The sequence below is a fragment of the Triticum aestivum genome, chromosome 3A (assembly GCF_018294505.1).
Source record: "Triticum aestivum cultivar Chinese Spring chromosome 3A, IWGSC CS RefSeq v2.1, whole genome shotgun sequence".
In the NCBI taxonomy this organism is placed as follows: Eukaryota; Viridiplantae; Streptophyta; class Magnoliopsida; order Poales; family Poaceae; genus Triticum; species Triticum aestivum.
In genome coordinates this window covers 430,654,907-430,680,524 of record NC_057800.1, presented here as the reverse complement: position 1 = coordinate 430,680,524, position 25,618 = coordinate 430,654,907, and the positions used below count along the sequence as shown (strand labels likewise).

At 46.1% G+C, this 25,618-nt stretch overlaps 1 protein-coding gene across 4 annotated transcripts; it reads right to left on the bottom strand.

Moving 5' to 3' along the window:
• Positions 1 to 18,528: 18,528 nt before the first annotated feature.
• On the bottom strand, positions 18,529 to 24,452 carry LOC123061513 (factor of DNA methylation 1). Of its 4 annotated transcripts, none has more exons than XM_044484637.1 (8): positions 24,269 to 24,410; positions 24,083 to 24,163; positions 22,105 to 22,829; positions 21,796 to 21,977; positions 21,107 to 21,196; positions 20,733 to 21,020; positions 20,430 to 20,642; positions 18,529 to 19,077 (listed from the first exon to the last, which is right to left on the bottom strand). In XM_044484637.1, the coding sequence occupies exons 2-8, from the start codon at positions 24,106 to 24,108 to the stop codon at positions 18,850 to 18,852; spliced, it is 1,752 nt and encodes a 583-aa protein (XP_044340572.1). In that variant the 5' UTR covers positions 24,109 to 24,163; positions 24,269 to 24,410; the 3' UTR covers positions 18,529 to 18,849. The 4 variants fall into 4 exon arrangements, with proteins under 4 accessions (XP_044340572.1, XP_044340573.1, XP_044340574.1 ...); XM_044484638.1 differs by having other exon boundaries at positions 22,105 to 22,826; XM_044484639.1 differs by having other exon boundaries at positions 24,087 to 24,163; positions 24,269 to 24,342.
• Between the last annotated feature and the right edge of the window lie 1,166 nt (positions 24,453 to 25,618).

The following is a 25,618-nucleotide window of genomic DNA, read 5'->3' as shown; positions in this document are numbered from 1 at the left end:
ATGGAGGTCTTGTTGATAAATGGTTGATCGAATCAAGGCCATCTCTCTCTCTTCTTCCAGGAGGTCAACAGCATCTTGTCGTGCCTGCTCTGCTTCAGCCTCTGAGTAAAGTTCCACTTGGGGCGCATTGTGAAGCAAATCGCTTGGCAGCACGGCTTCAGCCCCATAGACCATGAAGAAGGGAGTCCGACCAGTCGGCCAATTTGGCATTGTTCTCAACCCCCAAAGGACTGAAGGCAACTCATCTACCCAAGCGCATGCTGCATGCTTGAGGTCACGCATCAACCAGGATTTCAGCCCTTGGAGGATCAAACCATTTGCTCTCTCTGCCTGCCCATTCGACTGCGGATGCGCGGCAGACGCGTAGTCGACCCGAGTTCCTTGGGAGGCGCAGAATGCTCTGAACTCATTAGAATAAAAGTTGGAGCCATTATCCGTGATAATACTGTGAGGGACTCCATATCTGAATGTCAGCTCTCTAATGAAACTGATGGAAGTGCTTGAATCGAGACTCTTGATAGGCTTGGCTTCGATCCATTTAGTGAACTTGTCGACTGCTACAAGCAAATGAGTGAAACCACTTCTGCCGGTCCTCAGGGGTCCAACCATATCCAATCCCCAAACAGCAAATGGCTAGATGAGTGGAATGGTCTCCAAGGCTGAAGCAGGTTTGTGGGACATGTTGGAGTAGAACTGGCAGCCCTCACACTTGTCGACTATTTCCTTTGCCATTTCATTTGCACATGGCCATTAAAAACCTGCTCGGTATGCTTTGGCCACGATTGTCCGAGAGGAAGCATGGTGACCACAGGTCCCCGAGTGCATATCATTGAGAAGCATACGACCTTCTTCTGGTGTAATGCATCGTTGAGCAACTCCAGTCACACTCTCTCTGTACAGTCGTTCACCTATCACGATGAAGGCTTTGGATCGACGGACGATCTGACGGGCCTCATCCTCATCTTCTGGGAGCTCTTTTTTGAGTATGTATGCAACATATGGCACCGTCCAATCAGGGGTGATGACCAAAACCTCCATGATCAGGTCGAGCACGGCTGGGATTTCAACTTCAGTCGAGTCGATGGAACTTTTTGGTTGTGGGGGCTCTTCTGAGAAAGGATCCTCTTGAACTGACGGAGTGTGGAGATGCTCCAAAAACACATTGCTGGGAATAGGCTCGCGCTTGGAGCCTATCTTCGCCAGATCATCAGCTGCTTGATTCTTGACTCGGGGTATGTGGTGGAGCTCTAACCCCTCAAACTTCTTTTCTAACTTCCTCACTGCATTGCAATAGCCAGTCATAGCTGGGCTCCTGATACCCCATTCCTTCATCACTTGATTGACCACCAAATCCGAGTCGCCGTAAACCATTAGGCGACGGACGCCGAGTGAAATGGCCATACTGTTGGGGAACATAGTAATTTCAAAAAATTTCCTACGCACACGCAAGATCATGTGATGCATAGCAACGAGAGGGGAGAGTATGATCTACATACCTAGTAGATAGACAACGGAAGCGTTTGGTTGATGTAGTCGTACGTCTTCACGGCCCGACCGATCAAGCACCGAAACTACGGCACCTCCGAGTTTTAGCACACGTTCAGCTCGATGACGATCCCCGGACTCCAATCCAACAAAGTGTCGGGGAAGAGTTCCGTCAGCACGACGGCGTGGTGACGATCTTGATGTACTACTGCAGCAGGGCTTTGCCTAAACTCCGCTACAATATTATCGAGGACTATGGTGGCTGGGGGCGCCGCACACGGCTAAGGAAAAAGATCACGTGGATCAACTTGTGTGTCTCTGGGGTGCCCCTGCCTCCGTATATAAAGGACTAAAGGGGGGAGGCTGGCCGGCCAAGGAGGGCGCGCCAAGAGAGTCCTACTCCCTCTGGGAGTAGGATCCCCCCCCCCCCAATCCTAGTTGGAATAGGATTCGCGGAGGGGGGAAAAGAGAGAGAGGGGCCGGCCCCCTCTCCTTGTCCTATACGGATCAAGGGAGGGGAGGGGCGCGCGGCCCATGAGGGGATGCCTCTTCTCTTTTCCACTAAGGCCCATCATGGCCCATATAGCTCCCGGGGGGTTCCGGTAACCTCCCGGTACTCCGGTAAAATCCCGATTTCACCCGGAACACTTCCGATATCCAAACATAGGCTTCCAATATATCAATCTTTATGTCTCGATCATTTCGAGACTCCTCGTCATGTCCGTGATCACATCCGGGACTCCGAACAACCTTCGGTACATCAAAATGCATAAACTCATAATATAAGTGTCATCGAAACCTTAAGCGTGCGGACCCTACGGGTTCGAGAACAATGTAGACATGACCGAGACACGTCTCCGGTCAATAACCAATAGCGGGACCTGGATGCCCATATTGGCTCCTACATATTCTATGAAGATCTTTATCAGTCAGACCGCATAACAACATACGTTGTTCCCTTTGTCATCGGTATGTTACTTGCCCGAGATTCGATCGTCCGTATCCAATACCTAGTTCAATCTCATTACCGGCAAGTCTCTTTACTCGTTCTGTAATACATCATCCCGCAACTAACTCATTAGTTGCAATGCTTGCAAGGCTTAAGTGATGTGCATTACCGAGAGGGTCCAGAGATACCTCTCCGACAATTGGAGTGACAAATCCTAATCTCGAAATACGCCAACCCAACATGTACCTTTGGAGACACCTGTAGAGCTCCTTTATAATCACCCAGTTACGTTGTGACGTTTGGTAGCACACAAAGTGTTCCTCCGGCAAACGGGAGTTGCATAATCTCATAGTCATAGGAACATGTATAAGTCATGAAGAAAGCAATAGCAACATACTAAACGATCGGGTGCTAAGCTAATGGAATGGGTCATGTCAATCAGATCATTCACCTAATGATGTGATCCCGTTAATCAAATAACAACTCTTTGTCCATGGTTAGGAAACATAACCATCTTTGATTAACGAGCTAGTCAAGTAGAGGCATACTAGTGACACTCTGTTTGTCTATGTATTCACACATGTATTATGTTTCCGGTTAATACAATTCTAGCATGAATAATAAACATTTATCATGATATAAGGAAATAAATAATAACTTTATTATTGCCTCTAGGGCATATTTCCTTCAGTCTCCCACTTGCACTAGAGTCAATAATCTAGATCACATCGCCATGTGATTTAACATCAATAGTTCACATCATCATGTGATTAACACCCATAGTTCACATCGCCATGTGACCAACACCCAAAGGGTTTACTAGATTCAGTAATCTAGTTCACATCGCTATGTGATTAACACCCAAAGAGTACTAAGGTGTGATCATGTTTTGCTTGTGAGAGAATCTTAGTCAACGGGTCTGCCACATTCAGATCCGCATGTATTTTGCAAATTTCTATGTCAACAATGCTCTGCATGGAGCTACTCTAGCTAATTGCTCCCACTTTCAATATGTATCCAGATTGAGACTTAGAGTCATCTAGATCAGTGTCAAAGCTTGCATCGACGTAACCCTTTACGACGAACCTTTTGTCACCTCCGTAATCGAGAAACATATCCTTATTCCAGTAAGGATAATTTTGACCGCTGTCCATTGATCTACTCTTAGATCACTATTGTACTCCCTCTCTTAACACAGTGTATGGTATACAATAGATCTGGTACACAGCATGGCATACTTTATAGAACCTATGACTGAGGCATAGGGAATGACTTTCATTCTCTTTCTATCTTCTGCCGTGGTCGGGTTTTAGTCTTACTCAACTTCACACCTTGTAACACAGGCAAGAAACTTTTTCTTTGACTGTTCCATTTTGAACTACTTCAAAATCTTGTCAAGGTATGTACTCATTGAAAAACTTATCAAGCGTCTTGATCTATCTCTATAGATCTTGATACTCAATATGTAAGCAGCTTTACCGAGGTCTTTCTTTGAAAAACTCCTTTCAAATACTCCTTTATGCTTTGCAGAATAATTCTACATTATTTCCGATCAACAATATGTCATACACATATACTTATCAGAAATGATGTAGTGCTCCCACTCACTTTCTTGTAAATACAGGCTTCACCGCAAGTCTGTATAAAACTATATGCTTTGATCAACTTATCAAAGCGTATATTCCAACTCCGAGATTCTTGCACCAGTCCATAGATGGATCGCTGGAGCTTGTATATTTAGTTAACACCTTTAGGATCGACAGAACCTTCTAGTTGCATCGTATACAACTCTTCTTTAGTAAATCCATTAAGGAATGCAGTTTTGTTTATCCATTTGCCAGATTTCATAAAATGCGGCAATTGCTAACATGATTCGGACAGACTTAAGCATAGATACGAGTGAGAAAATCTCATCGTAGTCAACACCTTGAACTTGTTGAAAACCTTTTGCGACAATTCTAGCTTTGTAGATAGTAACACTACTATCAGCGTCCGTCTTCCTCTTGAAGATCCATTTATTTTCTATGGCTTGCCGATCATCGGGCAAATCCATCAAAGTCCATACTTTGTTCTCATACATGGATCATATCTCAGATTTCATGGCCTCAAACCATTTCGCGGAATCTGGGCTCATCATCGCTTCCTCATAGTTCGCAAGTTCGTCATGGTCTAGTAACATGACTTCCAGAACAGGATTACCGTACCACTCTGGTGCGGATCTCACTCTGGTTTACCTACGAGATTTGGTAGTAACTTGATCTAAAGTTACATGATCATCATCATTAGCTTCCTCACTAATTGGTGTAGTAGTCACAGGAACAGATTTCTATGATGAACTACTTTCCAATAAGGGAGCAGGTACAGTTACCTCATCAAGTTCTACTGTCCTCCCACTCACTTCTTTCGAGAGAAACTCCTTCTCTAGAAAAACTCCGAATTTAGCAACAAAAGTCTTGCCTTCGGATTTGTGATAGAAGGTGTACCCAACAGTCTCCTTTGGGTATCCTATGAAGACATATTTCTCTGATTTGGGTTTGAGCTTATTAGGACGAAACTTTTTTCATATAAGCATCACAACCCCAAACTTTAAGAAATGACAACTTTGGTTTCTTGCCAAACCACAGTTCAGATTGTGTCGTCTCAACGGACTTAGATGGTGCCCTATTTTAACGTGGATGCAGCTTTCTCTAATGCATAACCCCAAAACGATAGTGGTAGATCGGTAAGAGACATCATAGATTGCACTATATCCAATAAAGTACGGTTATGACGTTCGGACACACCATTATGCTGTGGTGTTCCATGTGGCATGAGTTTGTGAAACTATTCCACATTGTTTTAAATGAAGACCAAACTCGTAACTCAAATATTTGTTTCCACGATCAGATCGTAGAAACTTTATTTTCTAGTCACGATGATTTTCCACTTCACTCTGAAATTCTTTGAACTTTTCAAATGTTTCAGACTTATGTTTCATCAAGTAGATATTCCCATATCTGCTCAAATCATCTGTGAAGTTCAGAAAATAACGATACTTGTCATGAGCCTTAACACTCATCGGACCGCATACATCAGTATGTATTATTTCCAATAAGTCAGTTGCTCGCTCCGGAGAATGAAGTCTTAGTCATCTTGCCCATGAGGCATGGTTCGCAAGCATCAAGTGATTCATAATCAAGTGATTCCAAAATCCCATCAGCATGGAGTTTCTTCATGCGCTTTACACCAATATGACCTAAACGGCAGTGCTACAAATGAGTTGCACTATCATTATTAACTTTGCATCTTTTGGTTTCAATATTATGATTATGTGTATCACTACGATCGAGATCCAATAAACTATTTTTCATTGGGTGTGTAACCATATAAGGTTTTATTCATGTAAACAGAACAACAATTTATTCTCTTACTTAAATGAATAATTGTATTACAATAAACATGATCAAATCATATTCATGCTCAACGTAAACACCAAATAACACTTATTTAGGTTCAACACTAATCCCGAATTTATAGGGAGTGTGCGATGATGATCATATCAATCTTGGAACCACTTCCAACACACATCGTCACTTAACCCTTAACTAGTCTCTGTTTATTCTGCAACTCCCGTTTCGAGTTACTAATATTAGCAACTGAACTAGTATCAAATACTGAGGGGTTGCTATAAACACTAGTAAAGTACACATCAATAACATGTATATCAAATATACTTATGTTCACTTTGTCATCCTTCTTATCTGCCAATCACTTGGGGTAGTTCCGCTTCCAGTGACCAGTCCCTTTGCAGTAGAAACACTTAGTCTCAGGCTTAGGACCAGACTTGGGCTTCTTCACTTGAGCAGCAACTTGCTTGCTGTTTTTCTTGAAGTTCCCCTTCTTCCCTCTGCCCTTTTCTTGAAACCAGTGGTCTTGTCTACCATCAACACTTGATGTTTTTCTCGATTTCTACCTTCGTCAATTTCATCATCATGAAAAGCTCGGGATTCGTTTTCGTCATCCCTTGCATACTATAGTTCATCACGAAGTTCTACTAACTTGGTGATGGTGACTAGAGAATTCTGTCAATCACTATCTTATCTGGAAGATTAACTCCCACTTGATTCAAGCGATTGTAGTACCCAGACAATCTGAGCACATGCTCACTAGTTGAGCGATTCTCCTCCATCTTTTAGCTATAGAACTTGTTGGAGACTTCATATCTCTCAACTCGGGTATTTGCTTGAAATATTAACTTCAACTCCTGGAACATCTCATATGGTCCATGACGTTCAAAATGTCTTTGAAGTCCCGATTCTAAGCCGTTAAGCATGGTGCACTAAACTATCAAGTAGTCATCATATTTAGCTAGCCAAACGTTCATAACGTCAGCATCTGCTCCTGCAATAGGTCTATCACCTAGCGGTGCATCAAGGACATAATACCTCTATGCAGCAATGAGGATAAACCTCAGATCACGGATCCAATCCGCATCATTGCTACTAACATCTTTCAACACAATTTTTCTCTAGGAACATATCAAAATAAACATATGAAAGCAATAACGTGAGCTATTGATCTACAACATAATTTGCAAAATACTACCAGGACTAAGTTCATGATAAATTTAAGTTCAATTAATCATATTACTTAAGAACTCCCACTTAGATAGACATCCCTCTAATCCTCTAAGTGATCACGTGATCCAAATCAACTAAACCATGTCTGATCATCACGTGAGATGGAGTAGTTTCATTGGTGAACATCACTATGTTGATCATATCTACTATATGATTCACGCTCGACCTTTCGGTCTCCGTGTTCCGAGGCCATATCTGTATATGCTTGGCTCGTCAAGTATAACCTGAGTATTCCGCGTGTGCAACTATTTTGCACCCGTTGTATTTGAACGTAGAGCCTATCACACCCGATCATCACGTGGTGTCTCAGCACGAAGAACTATCGCAATAGTGCATACTCAGGGAGAACACTTCTTGATAATTAGTGAGAGATCATCTTAAAATGCTACCGTCAAACTAAGCAAAAATAAGATGTATAAAAGATAAACATCATATGCAATCAAGATATGTGATATGATATGGCCATCATCATCTTGCTTCTTTGATCTCCATCTCCAAAGTACTGTCATGATCTATATCGTCACCGGCATGACACCATGATCTCCATCATCTTGATCTATATCAATGTGTCGTCACATGGTCGTCTCGCCAACAATTGCTCTTACAACTATTGCTATCGCATAGATAAAGTAAAGCAATTATTGGACGCTTGCATCTTATGCAATAGAGAGACAACCATAAGGATTTTGCCAGTTGCTGATAACTTCAACAAAACATGATCATCTCATACAACAACTTATATCTCATCACGTCTTGACCATATCACATCACAACATGCCCTGCAAAAACAAGTTAGACGTCCTCTATTTTGTTGTTGCAAGTTTTACGTGGCTGCTACGGGCTTTAGCAAGAACCATTCTTACCTACGCATCAAAAACCACAACGATAGTTTGTCAAGTTGGTGTTGTTTTAACCTTCGCAAGGACCGGGCGTAGCCACACTTGGTTCAACTAAAGTTGGAGAAACTGTCACCCGCAAGCCACCTATGTGCAAAGCACGTCGGGAGAACCGGTCTTGCGTAAGCGTACGCGTAATGTCGGTCCGGGCCGCTTCGTCCAACAATACCGCCAAACCAAAGTATGTCATGCTGGTAAGCAGTATGACTTATATCGCCCACAACTCACTTGTGTTCTACTCGTGCATATAACATCAACATATAAAACCTAGGCTCGGATGCCACTGTTGGGGAACGTAGTAATTTCAAAAAAATTCCTACGCACACGCAAGATCATGTGATGCATAGCAACGAGAGGGGAGAGTATGATCTACATACCTAGTAGATCGACAACGGAAGCGTTTGGTTGATGTAGTCGTACGTCTTCACGGCCCGACCGATCAAGCACCGAAACTACGGCACCTCCGAGTTTTAGCACACGTTCAGCTCGATGACGATCCCCGGACTCCGATCCAGCAAAGTGTCGGGGAAGAGTTCCGTCAGCACGACGGTGTGGTGACGATCTTGATGTATTACTGCAGCAGGGCTTCGCCTAAACTCCGCTACAATATTATCGAGGACTATGGTGGCTGGGGGCGCCGCACACGCCTAAGGAAAAAGATCACGTGGATCAACTTGTGTGTCTCTGGGGTGCCCCTGCCTCCGTATATAAAGGACTAAAGGGGGGAGGCTGGCCGGCCAAGGAGGGCGCGCCAGGAGAGTCCTACTCCCTCTGGGAGTAGGATTCCCCCCCCCCCCCAATCCTAGTTGGAATAGGATTCGCGGAGGGGGGAAAAGAGAGAGAGGGGCCGGCCCCCTCTCCTTGTCCTATTCGGACCAAGGGAGGGGAGGGGCGCGCGGCCCATGAGGGGCTGCCTCTTCTCTTTTCCACTAAGGCCCATCATGGCCCATATAGCTCCCGGGGGGTTCCGGTAACCTCCCGGCACTCCGGTAAAATCCCGATTTCACCCGGAACACTTCCGATATCCAAACATAGGCTTCCAATATATCAATCTTTATGTCTCGATCATTTCTAGACTCCTCGTCATGTCCGTGATCACATTCGGGACTCCGAACAACCTTCGGTACATCAAAATGCATAAACTCATAATATAACTATCATCGAAACCTTAAGCGTGCGGACCCTACGAGTTCGAGAACAATGTAGACATGACCGAGACACGTCTCCGGTCAATAACCAATAGCGGGACCTGGATGCCCATATTGGCTCCTACATATTCTACGAAGATCTTTATCGGTCAGACCGCATAACAACATACGTTGTTCCCTTTGTCATCGGTATGTTACTTGCCCGAGATTCGATCGTCGGTATCCAATACCTAGTTCAATCTTGTTACCGGCAAGTCTCTTTACTCGTTCTATAATACATCATCCCGCAACTGACTCATTAGTTGCAATGCTTGCAAGGCTTAAGTGATGTGCATTACCGAGAGGGTCCAGAGATACCTCTCCGACAATCGGAGTGACAGATCATAATCTCGAAATACGCCAACCCAACATGTACCTTTGGAACCAATCTTACCTACGCATCAAAACCACAACGATAGTTTGTCAAGTTGGTGTTGTTTTAACCTTCGCAAGGACCGGGCGTAGCCACACTCGGTTCAACTAAAGTTGGAGAAACTGTCACCCGCAAGCCACCTATATGCAAAGCACGTCGGGAGAACCGGTCTCGCGTAAGCGTACGCGTAATGTCGGTCCGGGCCGCTTCGTCCAACAATACCGCCGAACCAAAGTATGACATGCTGGTAAGCAGTATGACTTATATCGCCCACAACTCACTTGTGTTCTACTCGTGCATATAACATCAACATATAAAACCTAGGCTCGGATGCCATTGTTGGGGAACGTAGTAATTTCAAAAAAAAATCCTACGCACACGCAAGATCATGGTGATGCATAGCAACGAGAGGGGGAGAGTGTGATCTACGTACCCTTGTAGATCGACAACGGAAGCGTTAGCTTGGTTGATGTAGTCGTACGTCTCCACGGCCCGACCGATCAAGCACCGAAACTACGGCACCTCCGAGTTCTAGCACACGTTCAGCTCGATGACGATCCCCGGACTCCGATCCAGCAAAGTGTCAGGGAAAAGTTCCGTCAGCACGACGGCGTGGTGACGATCTTGATGTACTACCGTCGCAGGGCTTCGCCTAAGCACCGCTGCAATATTATCGAGGACTATGGTCGAAGGGGGCACCGCACATGGCTAAGAATATGATCACGTGGATCAACTTGTGTCTCATGGGGTTCCCCTTGCCTCAGTATATAAAGGATGGAGGAGGAGGAGGCTGGCCAAGGCAATTGGTGCGGCCAGGATGTGGAGTCCTACTAGGACTCCAAGTCCTAGTAGGAGTCCACCAAGAGGGGAGGAAGGGAGAAGGAAGTGGAGGAGAAGGAAAGGTGGCCGGCCCCCTTTTCCCTAGTTCAATTCGGACCAGAGGGGAGGGGGGCGCAGCAGCCCCTTGGCCCTTTCTCCTCTTCCCACTAAAGCCCATCAAGGCCCATTGCTTCTCCCGTAACAACCGGTACTCCGAAAAATACCCGAATCACTCGGAACCTTTCCGATGTCCGAATATAGTCGTCCAATATATCGATCTTTATGTCTCGACCATTTCGAGACTCCTCGTCATGTCCCCGATCTCATCCGGGACTCCGAACTCCTTCGGTACATCAAAACTCATAAACTCATAATATAACTGTCATCGAAACCTTAAGCGTGCGGACCCTACAGGTTCGAGAACAATGTAGACATGACCGAGACACGTCTCTGGTCAGTAACCAATAGCGGGACCTGGATGCCCATATTGGCTCCTACATATTCTACGAAGATCTTTATCGGTCCGACCGCATAACAACATACGTTGTTCCCTTTGTCATCGGTATGTTACTTGCCCGAGATTCGATCGTCGGTATCTCAAATACCTAGTTCAATCTCGTTACTGGCAAGTCTCTTTACTCGTTCCGTAATACATCATCTCACAACTAACTCATTAGTTGCAATGCTTGCAAGGCTTATGTGATGTATATTACCGAGAGGGCCCAGAGATACCTCTCCGACAATCGGAGTGACAAATCCTAATCTCAAAATACGCCAACCCAACATGTACCTTTGGAGACACCTGTAGAGCACCTTTATAATCACCCATTTACGTTGTGACGTTTGGTAGCACACAAAGTGTTCCTCCGGCAAACGGGAGTTGCATAATCTCATAGTCATAGGAACATGTATAAGTCATGAAGAAAGCAATAGCAACATACTAAACGATCGGGTGCTAAGCTAATGGAATGGGTCATGTCAATCAGATCATTCACCTAATGATGTGATCCTGTTAATCAAATAACAACTCTTTGTCCATGGTTAGGAAACATAACCATCTTTGATTAAGGAGCTAGTCAAGTAGAGGCATACTAGTGACACTCTGTTTGTCTATGTATTCACACATGTATTATGTTTCCGGTTAATACAATTCTAGCATGAATAATAAACATTTATCATGATATAAGGAAATAAATAATAACTTTATTATTGCCTCTAGGGCATATTTCCTTCACATACGCAACCTGTATAGAAGTGCCTCATATTCAGCCTCATTGTTGGAGGAATCAAAGTGAATCTGGAGAACATAACTGAGCTTGTCACCTCGTGGAGATACCAAGACTACACCAGCACCAGAACCATTTAGCATCTTGGACCCATCAAAGAACATAGTACAATGTTCCGAGTGAACCTGAGTCGGTTGCTGCTGCTCACTCCACTCGGCGAGGAAATCTGCTATTGCTTGGGACTTGATTGCTTTCTTTGCCTCAAACTTGGTATCTAACAGAAGGAGTTCAATCGCCCACTTCGCCACTCGACCAGTTGCATCTCTGTTGTTCAGAATTTCTGATAATGGAGCATCACTGACAACTGAAACCAAGTGATCTGAGAAGTAATGTGCAACTTACTTTGTCGTCAAATAAATTCCATAAATCAACTTCTGATAATGAGGATATCTCTGCTTGGACGGAGTTAAGACTTCTGAAATATAATACACTGGGCGCTGAATTTTGTAGGCTTTGCCTTTTTCTTCCCGCTCGACCATGAGCACCGTACTGACAACTTGTCCAGTGGCTGTGATATAAAGCAGTAAAGGCTCTTTCCTGATTGGAGCAGCAAGCACTGGCTGGGTGGACAGCAGGGTTTTGAGCTCTGCAAACGCTGCGCCAGCTTCACGAGTCCACTCAAACTTGTTAGATTTCTTCATCAGTCGGTAAAGAGGCAATGCCTTTTCACCGAGACGAGAAATGAATCGGCTCAATGCGGCCAGGCAACCAGTAACCTTCTGGACATCATGCACACGCACAGGGCATTTCATTCGGAGGATTGCACCAACTTTTTTCTGGGTTTCCATCAATCCCTTGTTCGGAAACGAGAAAACCGAGTAACTTTCCTCCTGGGACTCCGAATATGCACTTTGATGGATTAAGCTTGCTATCATACCTTCTCAGATTGGCAAAGGTTCCGGCGAGGTCAGTTAGTAGGTCGAAACCTTTACATGACTTGACCATGATGTCATCCATGTATGCTTCCACATTCTGACTGATTTGAGTAAGCAGGCACTTCTGAATCATACGCATGAAGGTGGCACCAGCATTCTTGAGACTAAAGGGCATGGTAACATTGCAAAAGCACCCGAATGGGGTGATAAAAGCTATTTTTATTTCATCAGGACCATACAGTCAGATCTGATGGTACCCGGAATAAGCGTCCAAAAAGGACAAATGCTCGCATCCCACAGTCGAGTCAACAATTTGATCGATGCGGGGCAGAGGGAAATGATCTTTTGGGCAGGCCCGATTGATATGCTTGAAGTCGATGCACATGCAAAGTGAATCGTCTTTCTTGGGGACCATTACAACATTGGTGAGCCACTCGGAGTGGTATATCTCGTGGATGAACTCAGCTGCCAGAAGCCGAGCCACCTCCTCACCAATTGCCTTCCTCTTCTCCATGGCGGGCCGACGGAGATGCTCTTTGACAGGTTTTGCTTTCGGGTCGACTCGCAAACGGTGCTCAGCCAGTTCCCTAGGTACACCTGGCATGTCAGAAGGTTTCCATGCAAAGATGTCCCAGTTATCACGGAGGAACTAGATGAGCGCTTCTTCCTATTTTCTGTCGAGTGTTGTTGAGATTTGAGTCGGAGCAGCATTAGGATCGGTCGGATGAATATGAACTTGCTTTGTTTCACCAGACGACTGAAATGCAGATTCTGAAGCAGGCTTCTTGGCACGTAGAAAATCACTCGGATCTGCGTTCTTCTAGTACTCTTGCATTTCCACTTCTGCCATTTGTTCATCAGCAATCTTTGAGCCCTTCCGGAAACACTCCTCCGCTCTCTGCCGATTACCAGTGATCATGATCACACCCTTGGGACCGGGCATCTTCAGCTTGAGGTATACGTAACATGGTCGAGCCATGAAGCGGGCATACGCAAGCCTGCCCAGAATACCATGATAAGCACTGTGAAAATCCACAACTTCAAATGTCAACTTTTCCTTGTGATAATTCTTCGAATCGCCGAAAACCACGTCAAGAATGATCTGGCCGAGTGAATCATCTTTCTTCCCAAGGATGACACCGTGGAAGCGCATATTGCTTTCACTGAGCTTGGACATCGTGATGCCCATCTATCGGGGAGTCTCATCATACAAAATGTTCAAGCCACTGCCACCATCCATCAGGACCTTGGTCAATCGAGTGCCCTCAATGACTGGGTCGACCACCAACGCTTGCCGCCCTGGGGTAGCAACACGTGTCGGATGGTCAGATTGGTCGAATGTAATGGGAGTCTTAGACCACTTCAAATACGTTGGCGTTGCCGGGGCAACCATGTTTACTTCTCTGTTAATGACTTTTGCTCTCAACGTCAGCAAAAATCATCAAAGTGGCATTTATATTGGGGAAACCATCCTCCTCCTCTTTGCCTTCATCCTTATCAGATTCCTTCTCTTTCTCGTTGGGCTAGCCCTCTCGGAATTGCTGGATAAGGAGTCGACAATGTTGAGTGGTATGCTTGGGATAAATCAGGTTTCCCTCTTCATCCACCTTGGTGTGTATATGACACGGTAAATCTAGCACATCATTTCCTGTTGAATCTTTCACCTTTTTGGGGACCCATGGTCCTTTAGGTTTTCCTTTGAATTTCCCCTGGGTCACCACTGAAGCTTCACCAGGAGCGGCAGGTTCGGCTTTACGCTTCTGTTTCTGATTGGAATTACCCCCTACGGCATCTTGGGCGACTAGTTTATTTTTGCCACTCCGGAGTCGGTCTTCTTCCTCACCGTTAGCATACCCAGTGGCTATTTCCATCATTCGGGTCAGAGTCATATCTCATGTCCGACCGAATTTCAGGTTAAGCTCTCTGTAATGAACGCCCTCCTTGAAGGCGCAAACTACTTGGTGTGGTGACATGTTTTCCACTGTGTGGTGTAAAGTGGTCCACCTCTGGATGTAATCCCTCAAAGTCTCATTCGGTTTCTGAACACAATGTTGCAATTCTTTCAACCCTGCAGGCCGCTTGCAAGTGCCCTCAAACATCCAAACAAACACTCGGGCCAATTCTTCCCAACTGAATATGTTGCCAGGAGCCAACTAATTCAACCAATCTCTGGCTGACCCTTCCAACATCAAAGGATGATGTTTAATGGCTACCTCATCATTACCGCCACCAATCTATATAGCCACTCGGTAATCCTCTAGCCAAGTGTCGGGTTTGGATTCACCGGTAAACTTACTTAGCCCAGTCTCTAACCTGAAGTTGGGAGGGATTTCTGCGGCCCTGATGGCACTGCTGAAACACTCAGGTCCAGATACATGTACTCGACTGCTTGTTGGTCGATCTCTGTCCTGTCCTTCTCTGTGATCTCTATTCCGGTCGACCAAACCTTGTACCAAAATTGACCTTGCATCAAATCCGGGTTCTCTGGGGTCAACTGGATGTCTTCGCTCGTCACCATACGGACGCCTGTCATCGGGTCGCCGGGGTGCATATGATCCGCCCCTCGGAGGGGGTGTGGGCACTCGACGGCGGTCCTCACGGTCGACCCGATGATCATATTGCTCGTGGTTCTGACCCATGTACTGCTCTTAACGGTGCCCTCGGTCCTCATGCCGCAGAGGCGATCTTGGGCTATGGGCCGACTGGACAGTGTTCGCTACCACAAATCTGCTATGGATCCTGTTGCGTGACTGGGAAACTGTTGTGTTCTGTTCTCCCGCTGCTCAGAGCAGCGCTCAAATCTCCATCAAACCCCTTCCAGCCTCTGATTGGGATGGCTGGATTGACTCTGCTATGCGGGCCACAGCAGTAAGATTCTGATTTGGAGTATGGTATACCTGATGTTCGGGTGGGAATTACCGCCGTCGTCGACTGGATTCTGGAATCAGTCGCCGAGCGCGTTCGTCGAGTGAATGCTGAAGGTTCTCCAGTCGCGCGCACTCAGCCAACGTGGCCAGGCGCGTGGCCTCCAAGGCCCGAGCCTCAGAGGTTTCCCCGACGATGGGAGTGTGGAGAGCCTCCATGTTGCGATGATGCAGCTCCTGCCTCTACTACGAAGTGAGGTCTTGAGGACGATATTCTTCATGAACACGCGACGGATCGCCGCTGCCATCACCGCCATCGCTGTGGCGGAAACCAGGCGGGCTGCGCGGCGTGTCGACCATCAGGACTTCTGCCGCGGGGTCGCTGCTGTCACACTCAGACAGGGTCTCGACGGAGCCAGTCGAACAACCCGTAGAGAGATTCGTCGGGCTCGATTTCCATGACTTGAGGGGTGGCCACCGGCGAGCCACCGCATGCTTAATCCACCGCTGAAGCCACGATCGACCGGATCGCTTGCGGCGACGAGCAGCAAGGAGCGAAGACGTTGCGGGAGTCGACCGATACTGGGTCGAAGGTTGCCGCAGAAGGACGCCGCGGACGCACGCCCAAAAGTGGGTCGCCCCGCAGACGCGGAGCGCCTCGACGTCGAGGGGTGCTTCTTGAAGCCAAGCGGAGTCGTCGGCGATGAAAACGAGCGCGCCGAGAAGGATCTCGCGGCCCTCAGCCAAACCTCCGCTGGAAACCATGATGATGGGAATTGGAAAAATTGCAACCTCACTGGAAGTCGCTAAGACACCTGCCCCAAGGTGGGCGCCAACTGTCGTGGTTCTAAGTCTGACAGTAGAAAGGGGGGTACGTAGGAGGAGGCGAGATCCTAGCTACGATGAGGTTGTGCACGCAAGATTTACGAGTTCAGGCTCTTCTCGGAGGAAGTAATAGCCCTACGTCTCGGTGCCCTGAGGCGATCGACTGGATTATGCATGAAGTTATAGGGGGTGCGAACCCTTGTCTCAGTGGAGGGGGTGGCTTATATAGAGTGCGTCAGGACCCCAGCCAGCCCATGTTACAAGGAGTTCAATGTACATAAAGGTGAGGTGTTACTGGTAATGCCAGCAATAAAGACATATAAATGATCATTAACACTACGGAGTGAACGCCGGACCATTGCCATCCTGAGTGACTTTAGGTCTTCTGTATTCTGAGTGGTTTCTTGTACGGTAGAATGGTGATATACTGGTCGAATGGAATTGGGTTATCCGAGTGAAATTGTTGGTCGAGTGGGTTGCACTCTGAGGAGATTCCAGTCGGTGGAAACTATTGTGCTTTGAATGCTGTTTATCTTTGGGTAGTGTCCTTGGGAAGGGCGTCTAGGTTAGGCCTATTACCCTACCCTAGGTACATGTCATCGTGAGGCACCCATATGCTCCCAAGCCGACGTCTGCGCCCGGACGAGCTGCGGCGAGGAATACTCGGAGAAGATCGACGTCGCGTTGACGTCGACGATGTAATGCACCATACCGGCGGGGGTTCCAAGCTGCTTGGCAGCGTAGTAGTACGAAGGCTTGTAAGGCTCCGGCCACGGCAGCGTCTGTACTGTGGGCGCGCCTGTCTGGCGGCACCCGCCACGACCGTGCCGACCACCTCGTCCGCGACAACCTCCATGCCCAACGCCACCACCAGGCCCACCAGCGGCCAACCGCCTCTTGAGCTTCTCCTCCTTTGCGGCCTTCGCTTTGACGCGGCGAGTTTGCCACGTCACCGAGCTAATCTTCCAGGCGAGTGTGATGTTCGGATCCTTCGGCTCCATCTCCAAGTTCCATGGGTCGGCGGCGGAAGGAAGGAGAGGGTGAGAGAAAAGAGAGGGGATTGGGCGGAGAGCAGTGGGGAAAGGAAGAAGAGAGTAGTGGATTTTGGCGCGGAAACAGTGCGGGATGCTACAAAAGCGTGGACTCCGAATTCCTTTTGGGTGGGTCAGGAGGTAGAGAGCGACGTTTTACGTGTCCGGACTCCTGCAAAGGCCCCCCGTGTTTGTCTCCGGTTTGCGGGAGAAAATACATACAAACCACGTTGTGGACTGATACAGGACTCCGTTGGATAGCTTCTGGAGTCCAGACAGCGCGGTCCAGAGGTTTGCAAGTCGGCATTGGAGATGCCCTTACAAAGCAACTTTAGTGCTAAGAGAAGCAACTTCTTGCTAGGCGATAAGGACTGTAGCGTGGGGTACCTTGACGGGTCGTCGGAAAACGACGGCGAGGACCCTCTGAGCTACCTGCCAATAGGGTCCGTGGAGAGGACAAGCAGCACGGGGCTCGCCGTGCCACTTTGGGGCCCATGGTGGAGATCCTGAACCACCCGATCGTGGGAGGCTTTGTGTCGCACTGCGGGTGGAACTCTACGCTGGAGAGCGCGGCGGCAGGCGTGCTGATGGTGGTATGGCCACTGTTCGTGGAGCAGAGGATGAACGCGGTGATGCTGGAGGAGAGGAGCGGAATGGCGATGCGGCCGAAGGCAAGGGAGAGGGACGGTTTGGTGTTGTGGGAGGAGGCGGTGAAGGAGCTGATGAGCGGGGAGAAGGGGGATGCAGCGAGGAAGAAGGCGAGGTAGATTGGGGAAAGCGCTACGCGGGCGTTGGCACCGGATGGGCCGGCGTGCAAGGCGCTCCAGGCGGTGGCTAGCAAGTGGAAGGAGGGCATGCCGCAAATGAGTTGTGCGTGCGTGCGCTTCCCGCGAATATGGTTCGAGGTTTGTGTTGGAACATTCCGTTGGCAAAAATGCTACACACACGGATTATAACACATTATTATGGACTCTTTCCAGCTAATTAAACTTGGCCCCCCTAATTTTCAGCTAGGGTGGGCCCCTTACTTTGATTTACACCCAATCAAAAAGCCCACCTCAGCCTCTCCGTGAACCCTGTAAAAGAGATGCCCGTGTGTGTCCTGGACTCCTGGTCCTCTACGTATGTGTCATGTCTCTGTGTGTGACACAGAGCGATAAATTTATTTTGAAAAGAAAAGAAACGTTTCCAGTTGTATCCTCCTGCTACCTGCAGTGTTTAATATCTTGACTTACAAGTATATATACAACAAGTTTATTCGCCAAAAATATGCATTTTAACGCAACTCAATTCAAAATCAAAGCAAGAGGCACTAGCAATTCAATCTACAGACTTATTTGATACTAGTATGGTAGCAATTCATCATCGTGGATTTGGAACTGGAACAGCGTTCCGAAATCTTTTGTCTCCTGCACAACATTTTCAGGCATCATTTACTTACAACTGGCCTGAAACCCTGGAAAACGGAATCTCCGCACGTTTCATAATCCCAGCTAAACTCGGACAAGTAGTCGACTGCGACAGGTGAACATTCCAGAAGTCTCACCATTGAGAGCCACACGCACAGCTCTTATCTAACGTGTACTAGTAAATGCTAAATAAACAGCAAGTTCATGTATGTATAGTAGGCCAGTGGTAGTTCAGCGCTTCCTCTTGTGTGCCCGCCACTGTTTCAGGACGTACTGCAAGGCCTCTTTCAGTGTTGCTTTGCGGCCCTCCTTGTAGTTCCACAGCTCCGGTACGGGATAGCGGTCACGGGGGTTGTACTCGTTAACTTCAAGCAGCGCCTTTGTCACCAAAGAATAGACTTCTTCGCCATACTCTTCTCTTAGGGTCTGAAGCTTCGCATCATCTTCAGAGATAAGCTCCTGCACCAAAGCACACGCCATGTGAGATAAACAATACTACAATAGTATATATGTCTCCCATTCTAAAAATGATTGATGAACACATTATTTAAAGCTCGGAAACTTCGACTCCACAAATATGCTGCTGATTTAGCATACTTTTACTCATAAACGACTCTCCAATGCTGTCTGAACCACATCACAGCGCGACATTTTGAACAAAAATTGATTGTGCACCTTGTCATGGACTCAAGATGCACACAACTACCACCTCTGTCCCATAATGTAAGACACTTTTGCAGTTCAATTTGAACTGCAAAAACGTCTTATATTATGGGACGGAGGGAGTACTTCATTGCGTGGAAACACAAAAGTTGCAGAAGCTGCACCAATACAGGAGCAGCTTTCTATGCCTTTAGTACAAGTGAATCGCACAAGTTCTATGGCTTCAGATACCAGTATCATTTCCTATGTGTCAACAGCCAAGACCTAAGATATATCCAGTTTACCCAGCGCTGAATTGGAAATCAACACTTAACAAGAAGACGTAGTCCCAGTCAGAGAACACAATTTACTTGCCTAACTTAATTGACAAAATGCCATACGGTTTTCAATGAGAGGGGAGTAATTAGCACGCATACAACTTGAGCACGGGTTCAATTGAGATACATCAAGAGATTCCATGTGCATATGGTAAGCTTTCTATCAATAAAATCTCTGATGGCTCCATATATAACTCCGCCAGCAAATGCTAGATGTACTCTGTTGCCAAAATCAACGAATTAAAGATAACTGGTAATACAAGTTACCAGGAGCTTCAGAGGAAACCAAGTGCAAGAAGCCAAGTCTTATGTGGAAAGCACATCGCTATTATTCAATTATATTGTATAAATCTCAATCAAGAGCAGCTAACGTTAACATAAGGTCCCTCGCAGTAGAATCGCTTCTCAGAATTAAACCAGCACAAGGTCTAGGCTGAATACTCTACAAAGTTAAGGTACCAAATCTTTTCGTATGACACCACATTCCAGTATATATCTCAGGTACCCACGTATATGTCTAAATTGTCAGATTCAGCAATCAAGCATCCGTTGAATACCCAACTACTGTACAAAAGAACCCTAATGTATTACAGAACCTAACTGAGCTGCAAACTGATTAACTCTAAAACCTGCAAGTGGTAACTTAAATAGGAAGCATGCAATGAAAAACAAGATTGTTTAACAGAACACTAATGAAAAACCTGCACGTAGTAGCTTAAACAGGAACCAGGGAAATGTTTCCAAAAAGGAAGTCCAGAGTGACATATATGACTGAAAATTACAAGCTATTAGGAAGAGTAAAGTGTGTAGAAAATGAAAAAGGAATCCTACCCTTTTTTTCCCATTAACCATGACAACCCTAAAAGGGTGCCATTCTGGTTTTTTGATATCAGCCTCCCACTTCGAACAAAGAATGGCAGCAGTCACTTCTGCATCTTCTTTTGACAATTTACGTCCGCAAGCAATTGCAAGTGATTTAAGATCAAGTTCGCCCATTCTTTTAATGCCAATATTTGCTCGACCAGTTGTAATAGTCTGCAAACCCTGTAGAGTATGCAACAGATCAGGAATGAGTTTGGATGTTATGCAAACATAGTGGACAAGTGCAAGAGCTCGAGCAATGAGCCAGCTTACATCTATCAGCTTCTTCCGAGCATCTTGCAATTCATCATTGCTTTTCCGTTCCTTGATAAGCAGAGTATGGTAGAGTGACTCCATTGCATCCATTTCATCATATTTGTCTTGTAACTCCTCACTAAGTTCATCTATTCTTTTCTTCGATTCAGAGTCTTCTTCACCTGGCATATGCTTCATGACTTCCAATTTACCCTGCAACTGTTTTATTTCTAACTCAAGCTTCTGCTTGGCATCCAGTTGATGCTCCAACTTGATAATCTTATCTAGAGCGACTTGTTTCTCTAACTGCATTTTTCCATTTTCATCACAGTAAGACACTTATATGAATTATGTCCAAAAAAATAAAGTGAAACAGTATACTAGGCCCAAACCTTGTGTTTTTCCACAAGCTTGAGCACATTTTCATCAGCCTTCTGTTGCACCAATGTTGCCATCTTAAGATGCTTTGTTTTAACACCGTTCTGCATCCACACAACAGCCCATAAGTGATATGCATAGTCCACCAAACAGGGCCCCTCCTACGAAGAACATGGCCCCCACATTTTACCCAAATCACCCTAGTCTAAACCCTCTGCACTGTATCTATATCTGTATATATGTATATGTCATTATGTCTATACCAATATAAAAAGAGTGAATTGCAGAGATCCAACAAATCTTCCCCGTTCAACCGCATCTATCCAACAGTCTACGTCACTCCGGTGTTCAGCGTTAAACATGTTTAGCACCCTCCACTAATTAATATCATGCCTAATATCAACGACAGCATTAACCAAGTAATTGTACCCTACCTAATATTAACATGCAATTTATATCATGCCTGACATCAATGTGAAATACAATTAATATCTTGACTAATATTAACGTGCATTGCACATACACAATTACTAGTTATTTAAATGACAATGTTGGATGGCAATACAAAATACAATGTTAGGGACTCCAAACAAACTGTTATGTAAAGATTGACGAAGCGCTGAAACAAGAAGAGGGAAGAGAAAACATAATCCCATAGTTCTGTATGCGATAAATTCAATAATAGAAACACAACATTACACACCTTTTCCTTCTCGTGCTCAAGGTTCCTTCTGTCAGATTCACTACGCGCAACTAGCTCATCAAGCTGTTTGGATCTTAAGTCAAGGTTCTGCATCTTGGACTCAAGTTCTGAACGGAGCTTTTGATTCTCATCAATGATCCTCTGTGAATGCCTACGAGCAAGTTGCTGCATCTTATGTATTTCTGGAAAAAGAGTAAGTTCAAAAGGATGTTAAAACTACAGAGCTCTAAGCATGTTAAAAGGAGAATGCAAATATGCTGATATTTAGAACATGGTGGAAGATATAGATAGCAAAAGGTCAACACAAACCTTCATTGTATGCCCGGAGCAGCTGATCCTTTTGCTCCATTATCATGTCAAGTGAGGTGGTCGTCTCATTGTACTTACATTCAAGTTCTTCCACATGCCTTCGCTTTACCTCAATCTGGCTAGCTAAATTCGCTACCAGTTTGTTTGTTTTGCGTGCTTCTTCATTCTCAACATCTGCAATAGTTTTCAGATCACCATTTTTATGCAGATAATCTCCGATCGGCCCTGGATATTTCTGATCATCAGCCCTTGCAACCCATCCAAACATCCCCGGTCGTCGATGCTTGTACGCCTTCCAGTCCAGTTTGCCATATCCTTCTGACTCAAAGTGATTTTCGAAGGCAAGTGCATTATTGAAGGCAGTCCAATCTTTTCCAAACTCAACAATAGCATTCCCTGTGTGGCCTCTATAGTTCCACAAAGGGATAACTTTCTGTGGGCAAAAGCACGAGAGCTTCTCCTTCAGCCGGTTTCCACTTTCTCCAACATGGCGCCCATTTTTCCGTTCAGTAGGCACATTGACCAAAACACCCATCCAGGGCCAAACGAACAGGTCATCTCTGTTCTGAACAGCTTGAGGCTCCATAGCTATTAGCTGTAACTGGCGGGCCACCTCGTCTCTCCCCTGCGGATAAGCTGCCGAACCTACTCCAGTTGCATGCTGCTGAAATAGGCTCTCTATGTTCTGTCCGCTCTTACTACAAGCTCTTTCCTTGTGGATCCTGCTGAAATCAAAAAAGAAAATGTCAAGGGTCCATTTGGGAATCATGCAAAAATTTACACCTATAAATCATTTGTATACATCAGTATTTTTACCCTTGTAAACGGCCATTTGGATACAAAGAAAATTTTGCACAGAAATCTAGTGTAATGGGTCAATTTCATTCACTGGATCGGCTGAACACTGGACTGGCGCATTATATCTGAACAGGTACAGCCGATCAATTGCATTCACTAGATCAGGTGAACACCGGACTAGCGCATTACATCTGAACTAGTGCAGCCGATCAATTTCATTCACTGATAGGCTGATCAATTTCATTCACTAGATCAGCTGAAGACCGAACTAAACTATGAAGGAGCTGAGCTACTTTAATTAGAACAAACATAATCTACAACGCGCACATACAAAACATGAATAATCTATTAATCTTTTCAACAATACCTGAAGATCTTTTTTGAAGCATAAAGAAAATGCACCGACTGAAAGATGACAACCAGCACATGAAAGCGCCAATATGATATGTTGCAACATGTTCTGAACTGTGAGTGGTCATATCAAAGATACAATCCCACCAAGGTAACAATTGCACCTTAATTTCCTCTCCAGTATTCTCAACACCACCCATTATATATACAGATGTGCAGGTTATAGTGAGATGGAAGTACTGGTACCATTTGGACTAGCTCACATGATTAATTAGCCTGTGCACATGGAAGTACTGGTACAATTTGCGCATACAACCATATAAGAGGTAGCCAAATGACACAAGTTCAATCAAACTTAATGATGAACTGCTCATCATTTGCAATTTTGCATGCCCAAAGCAACGCAACTTAACTGCCAAATCCATTTTCCACGAAAGTGAAATTCCAATATATCTTAAAGATATGCGGTCAGTTTTACTGTCTGGAATAACAGAATAGCACTGAAGCAAGACAATAATATGCACCATAAATGCAGTTTGCAGCTTTTCATTCCCATAAGATGACAGAAAGCATATAAAATCAATAGATTCCAGCGGCACTGAAGCTATATATATAGCAGCCGAGCAATAAGTACGTCATATCTCCAGCTGTGAAAACATATCTAGAATACATGTTCATTCCGGAAATATCCAAACGGAAATAATCCCAAATACCAAGGCTACTCGAATGTTGGGCGTAGATATTCTAGTTCGGCTCGCTATGCGCAGCAGCAGTTGCCAAAATTCGTGGAACAAGATCAGTGAAGGACAGAAGAGTTGGCGTCACATACCCACCGGAGGGCTCGCTGGTGCTCATAGCGGGCCACCCACCCGGCTGCCTACTGATGGCGCCGTCCCCAACGACGACGAACCTAGGGTTTCAAGGTACGCGTGGATGAGTGCAATGCCGCTGAGAAGGAAGGGGAAGAAGGGGCGGAAGCACGAAGACGGAAGCGAATCGGAGGGTTTGGGCTCACCTCGCCGCAGCGCCGTCGTTGGTTGGAGGGGGGCCAGAGTGAGTGAGCGTGGCCGTGGGCGTGGAGGACGTGATCGGGGAGGCCGACTCGGGAAAGCGATCTAGCGACACACAAAACTGGAACCACGCGGAGAACTAGAGGGTCCAGCTGGACCGCCCGGAACCAAGGTCGTTTTCCAGTCAAGGGCTCATTCGAAAGGATTTCTTTTCAAAATCAAAGGAACACTCACTCATATAAACAACGAACGCGGTCCACACCCTACCCTTATAAGCATTTTCAAAACATTGAGACCATCTAAATTTTGAGATTGACAAAATCACCATGAACGACTACTAAGAGAACGTCTTTAGTGCGGAGCATCCAACGATCATCGCATGGACCTACTTTCGTCTCTCAAGACACCACGTGGACCAATAACTAGAGGTCGTGCAAGGACTATTGAAGCTGAGGTGAACTCGCTCATCTCCGAACTTACTCATTCTACATGCGAGACATAGCTACTACCTCAAACGAAGACCTTGTGTGTGATCACGTACTTGGAGGAAGGCCATGGAGCAACTACGTCCAATGGACAAGATAGTGAGGACACTGAGGACCAAGAGGAACTGTTGACACCAAGTCACAGGTACCGGACGAACAACTGGTTTCGGACGTCCGGCGCCCTGGAGATCAGCCAACCAGAAGGCCCAGCTAACGAACGCTACAGCTGCCGAACATCCTTCCAGCGGCCGAACGACCGACAACCTCCAGAAATCCGGTGCCACCAGTCCAGCACCAAAATACCAGAAGACCGAAGTTCTCCGGACGGTCGAGCCACCGGACGTCCGACGTTCCCTGGAAATCCGGCGACACCCGTCCAGAGCCAAATTACCGGATGTTCAGCGCCCTCCGGACGACCGGACGCTTGTGGGCCATCGGAGGACCGGTAACCACCGGACGTATGACGCCTGTCTGTGCATAGCGACTCGAGCCGAGGCCCATGTACCCTTTCACTTCCCTAGACTATTTATATACTTGTCTCCTACCCACGTTGTAGGCTTAGGAAAGGTTAGAGCTCATTTGAGATGGAGCTTTACTCATCCACTTACCCTCACATGGAGTTCAAGATCTCCATGTGGGAAGATCTCCCAAGTGGATTCAAAAACCCTTCATGGAAAGATCCTCCTACGCTTCAAGACCTCTATCCTTCAAGGATTGGGATGAACTAGCTACCCTTTGTACCCTGATGTCTACTACCTGACTTTATTCTTGTAAATTTGTGTTGGGCCTCCCGGCGCAGAGTTTTGTAGGACAGTAGCAATTTTCCCTTAAGTAGATGACATAAGATTTATCAATCCGTGGGAGGCGTAG

What these genes read in the sequence shown, in the direction of transcription:
- LOC123061513 (XM_044484637.1), bottom strand. Translation starts at nt 24,108, where the DNA reads ATGAGCACCAGCGAGCCCTCCGGTGG. An exon ending in TTGAGCACGAGAAGGAAAAG is followed by an intron (nt 21,197 to 21,795) that starts GTGTGTAATGTT and finishes GTGTGGATGCAG; the next exon opens with AACGGTGTTAAAACAAAGCA. An exon ending in CTCGGAAGAAGCTGATAGAT is followed by an intron (nt 20,643 to 20,732) that starts GTAAGCTGGCTC and finishes CATACTCTACAG; the next exon opens with GGTTTGCAGACTATTACAAC.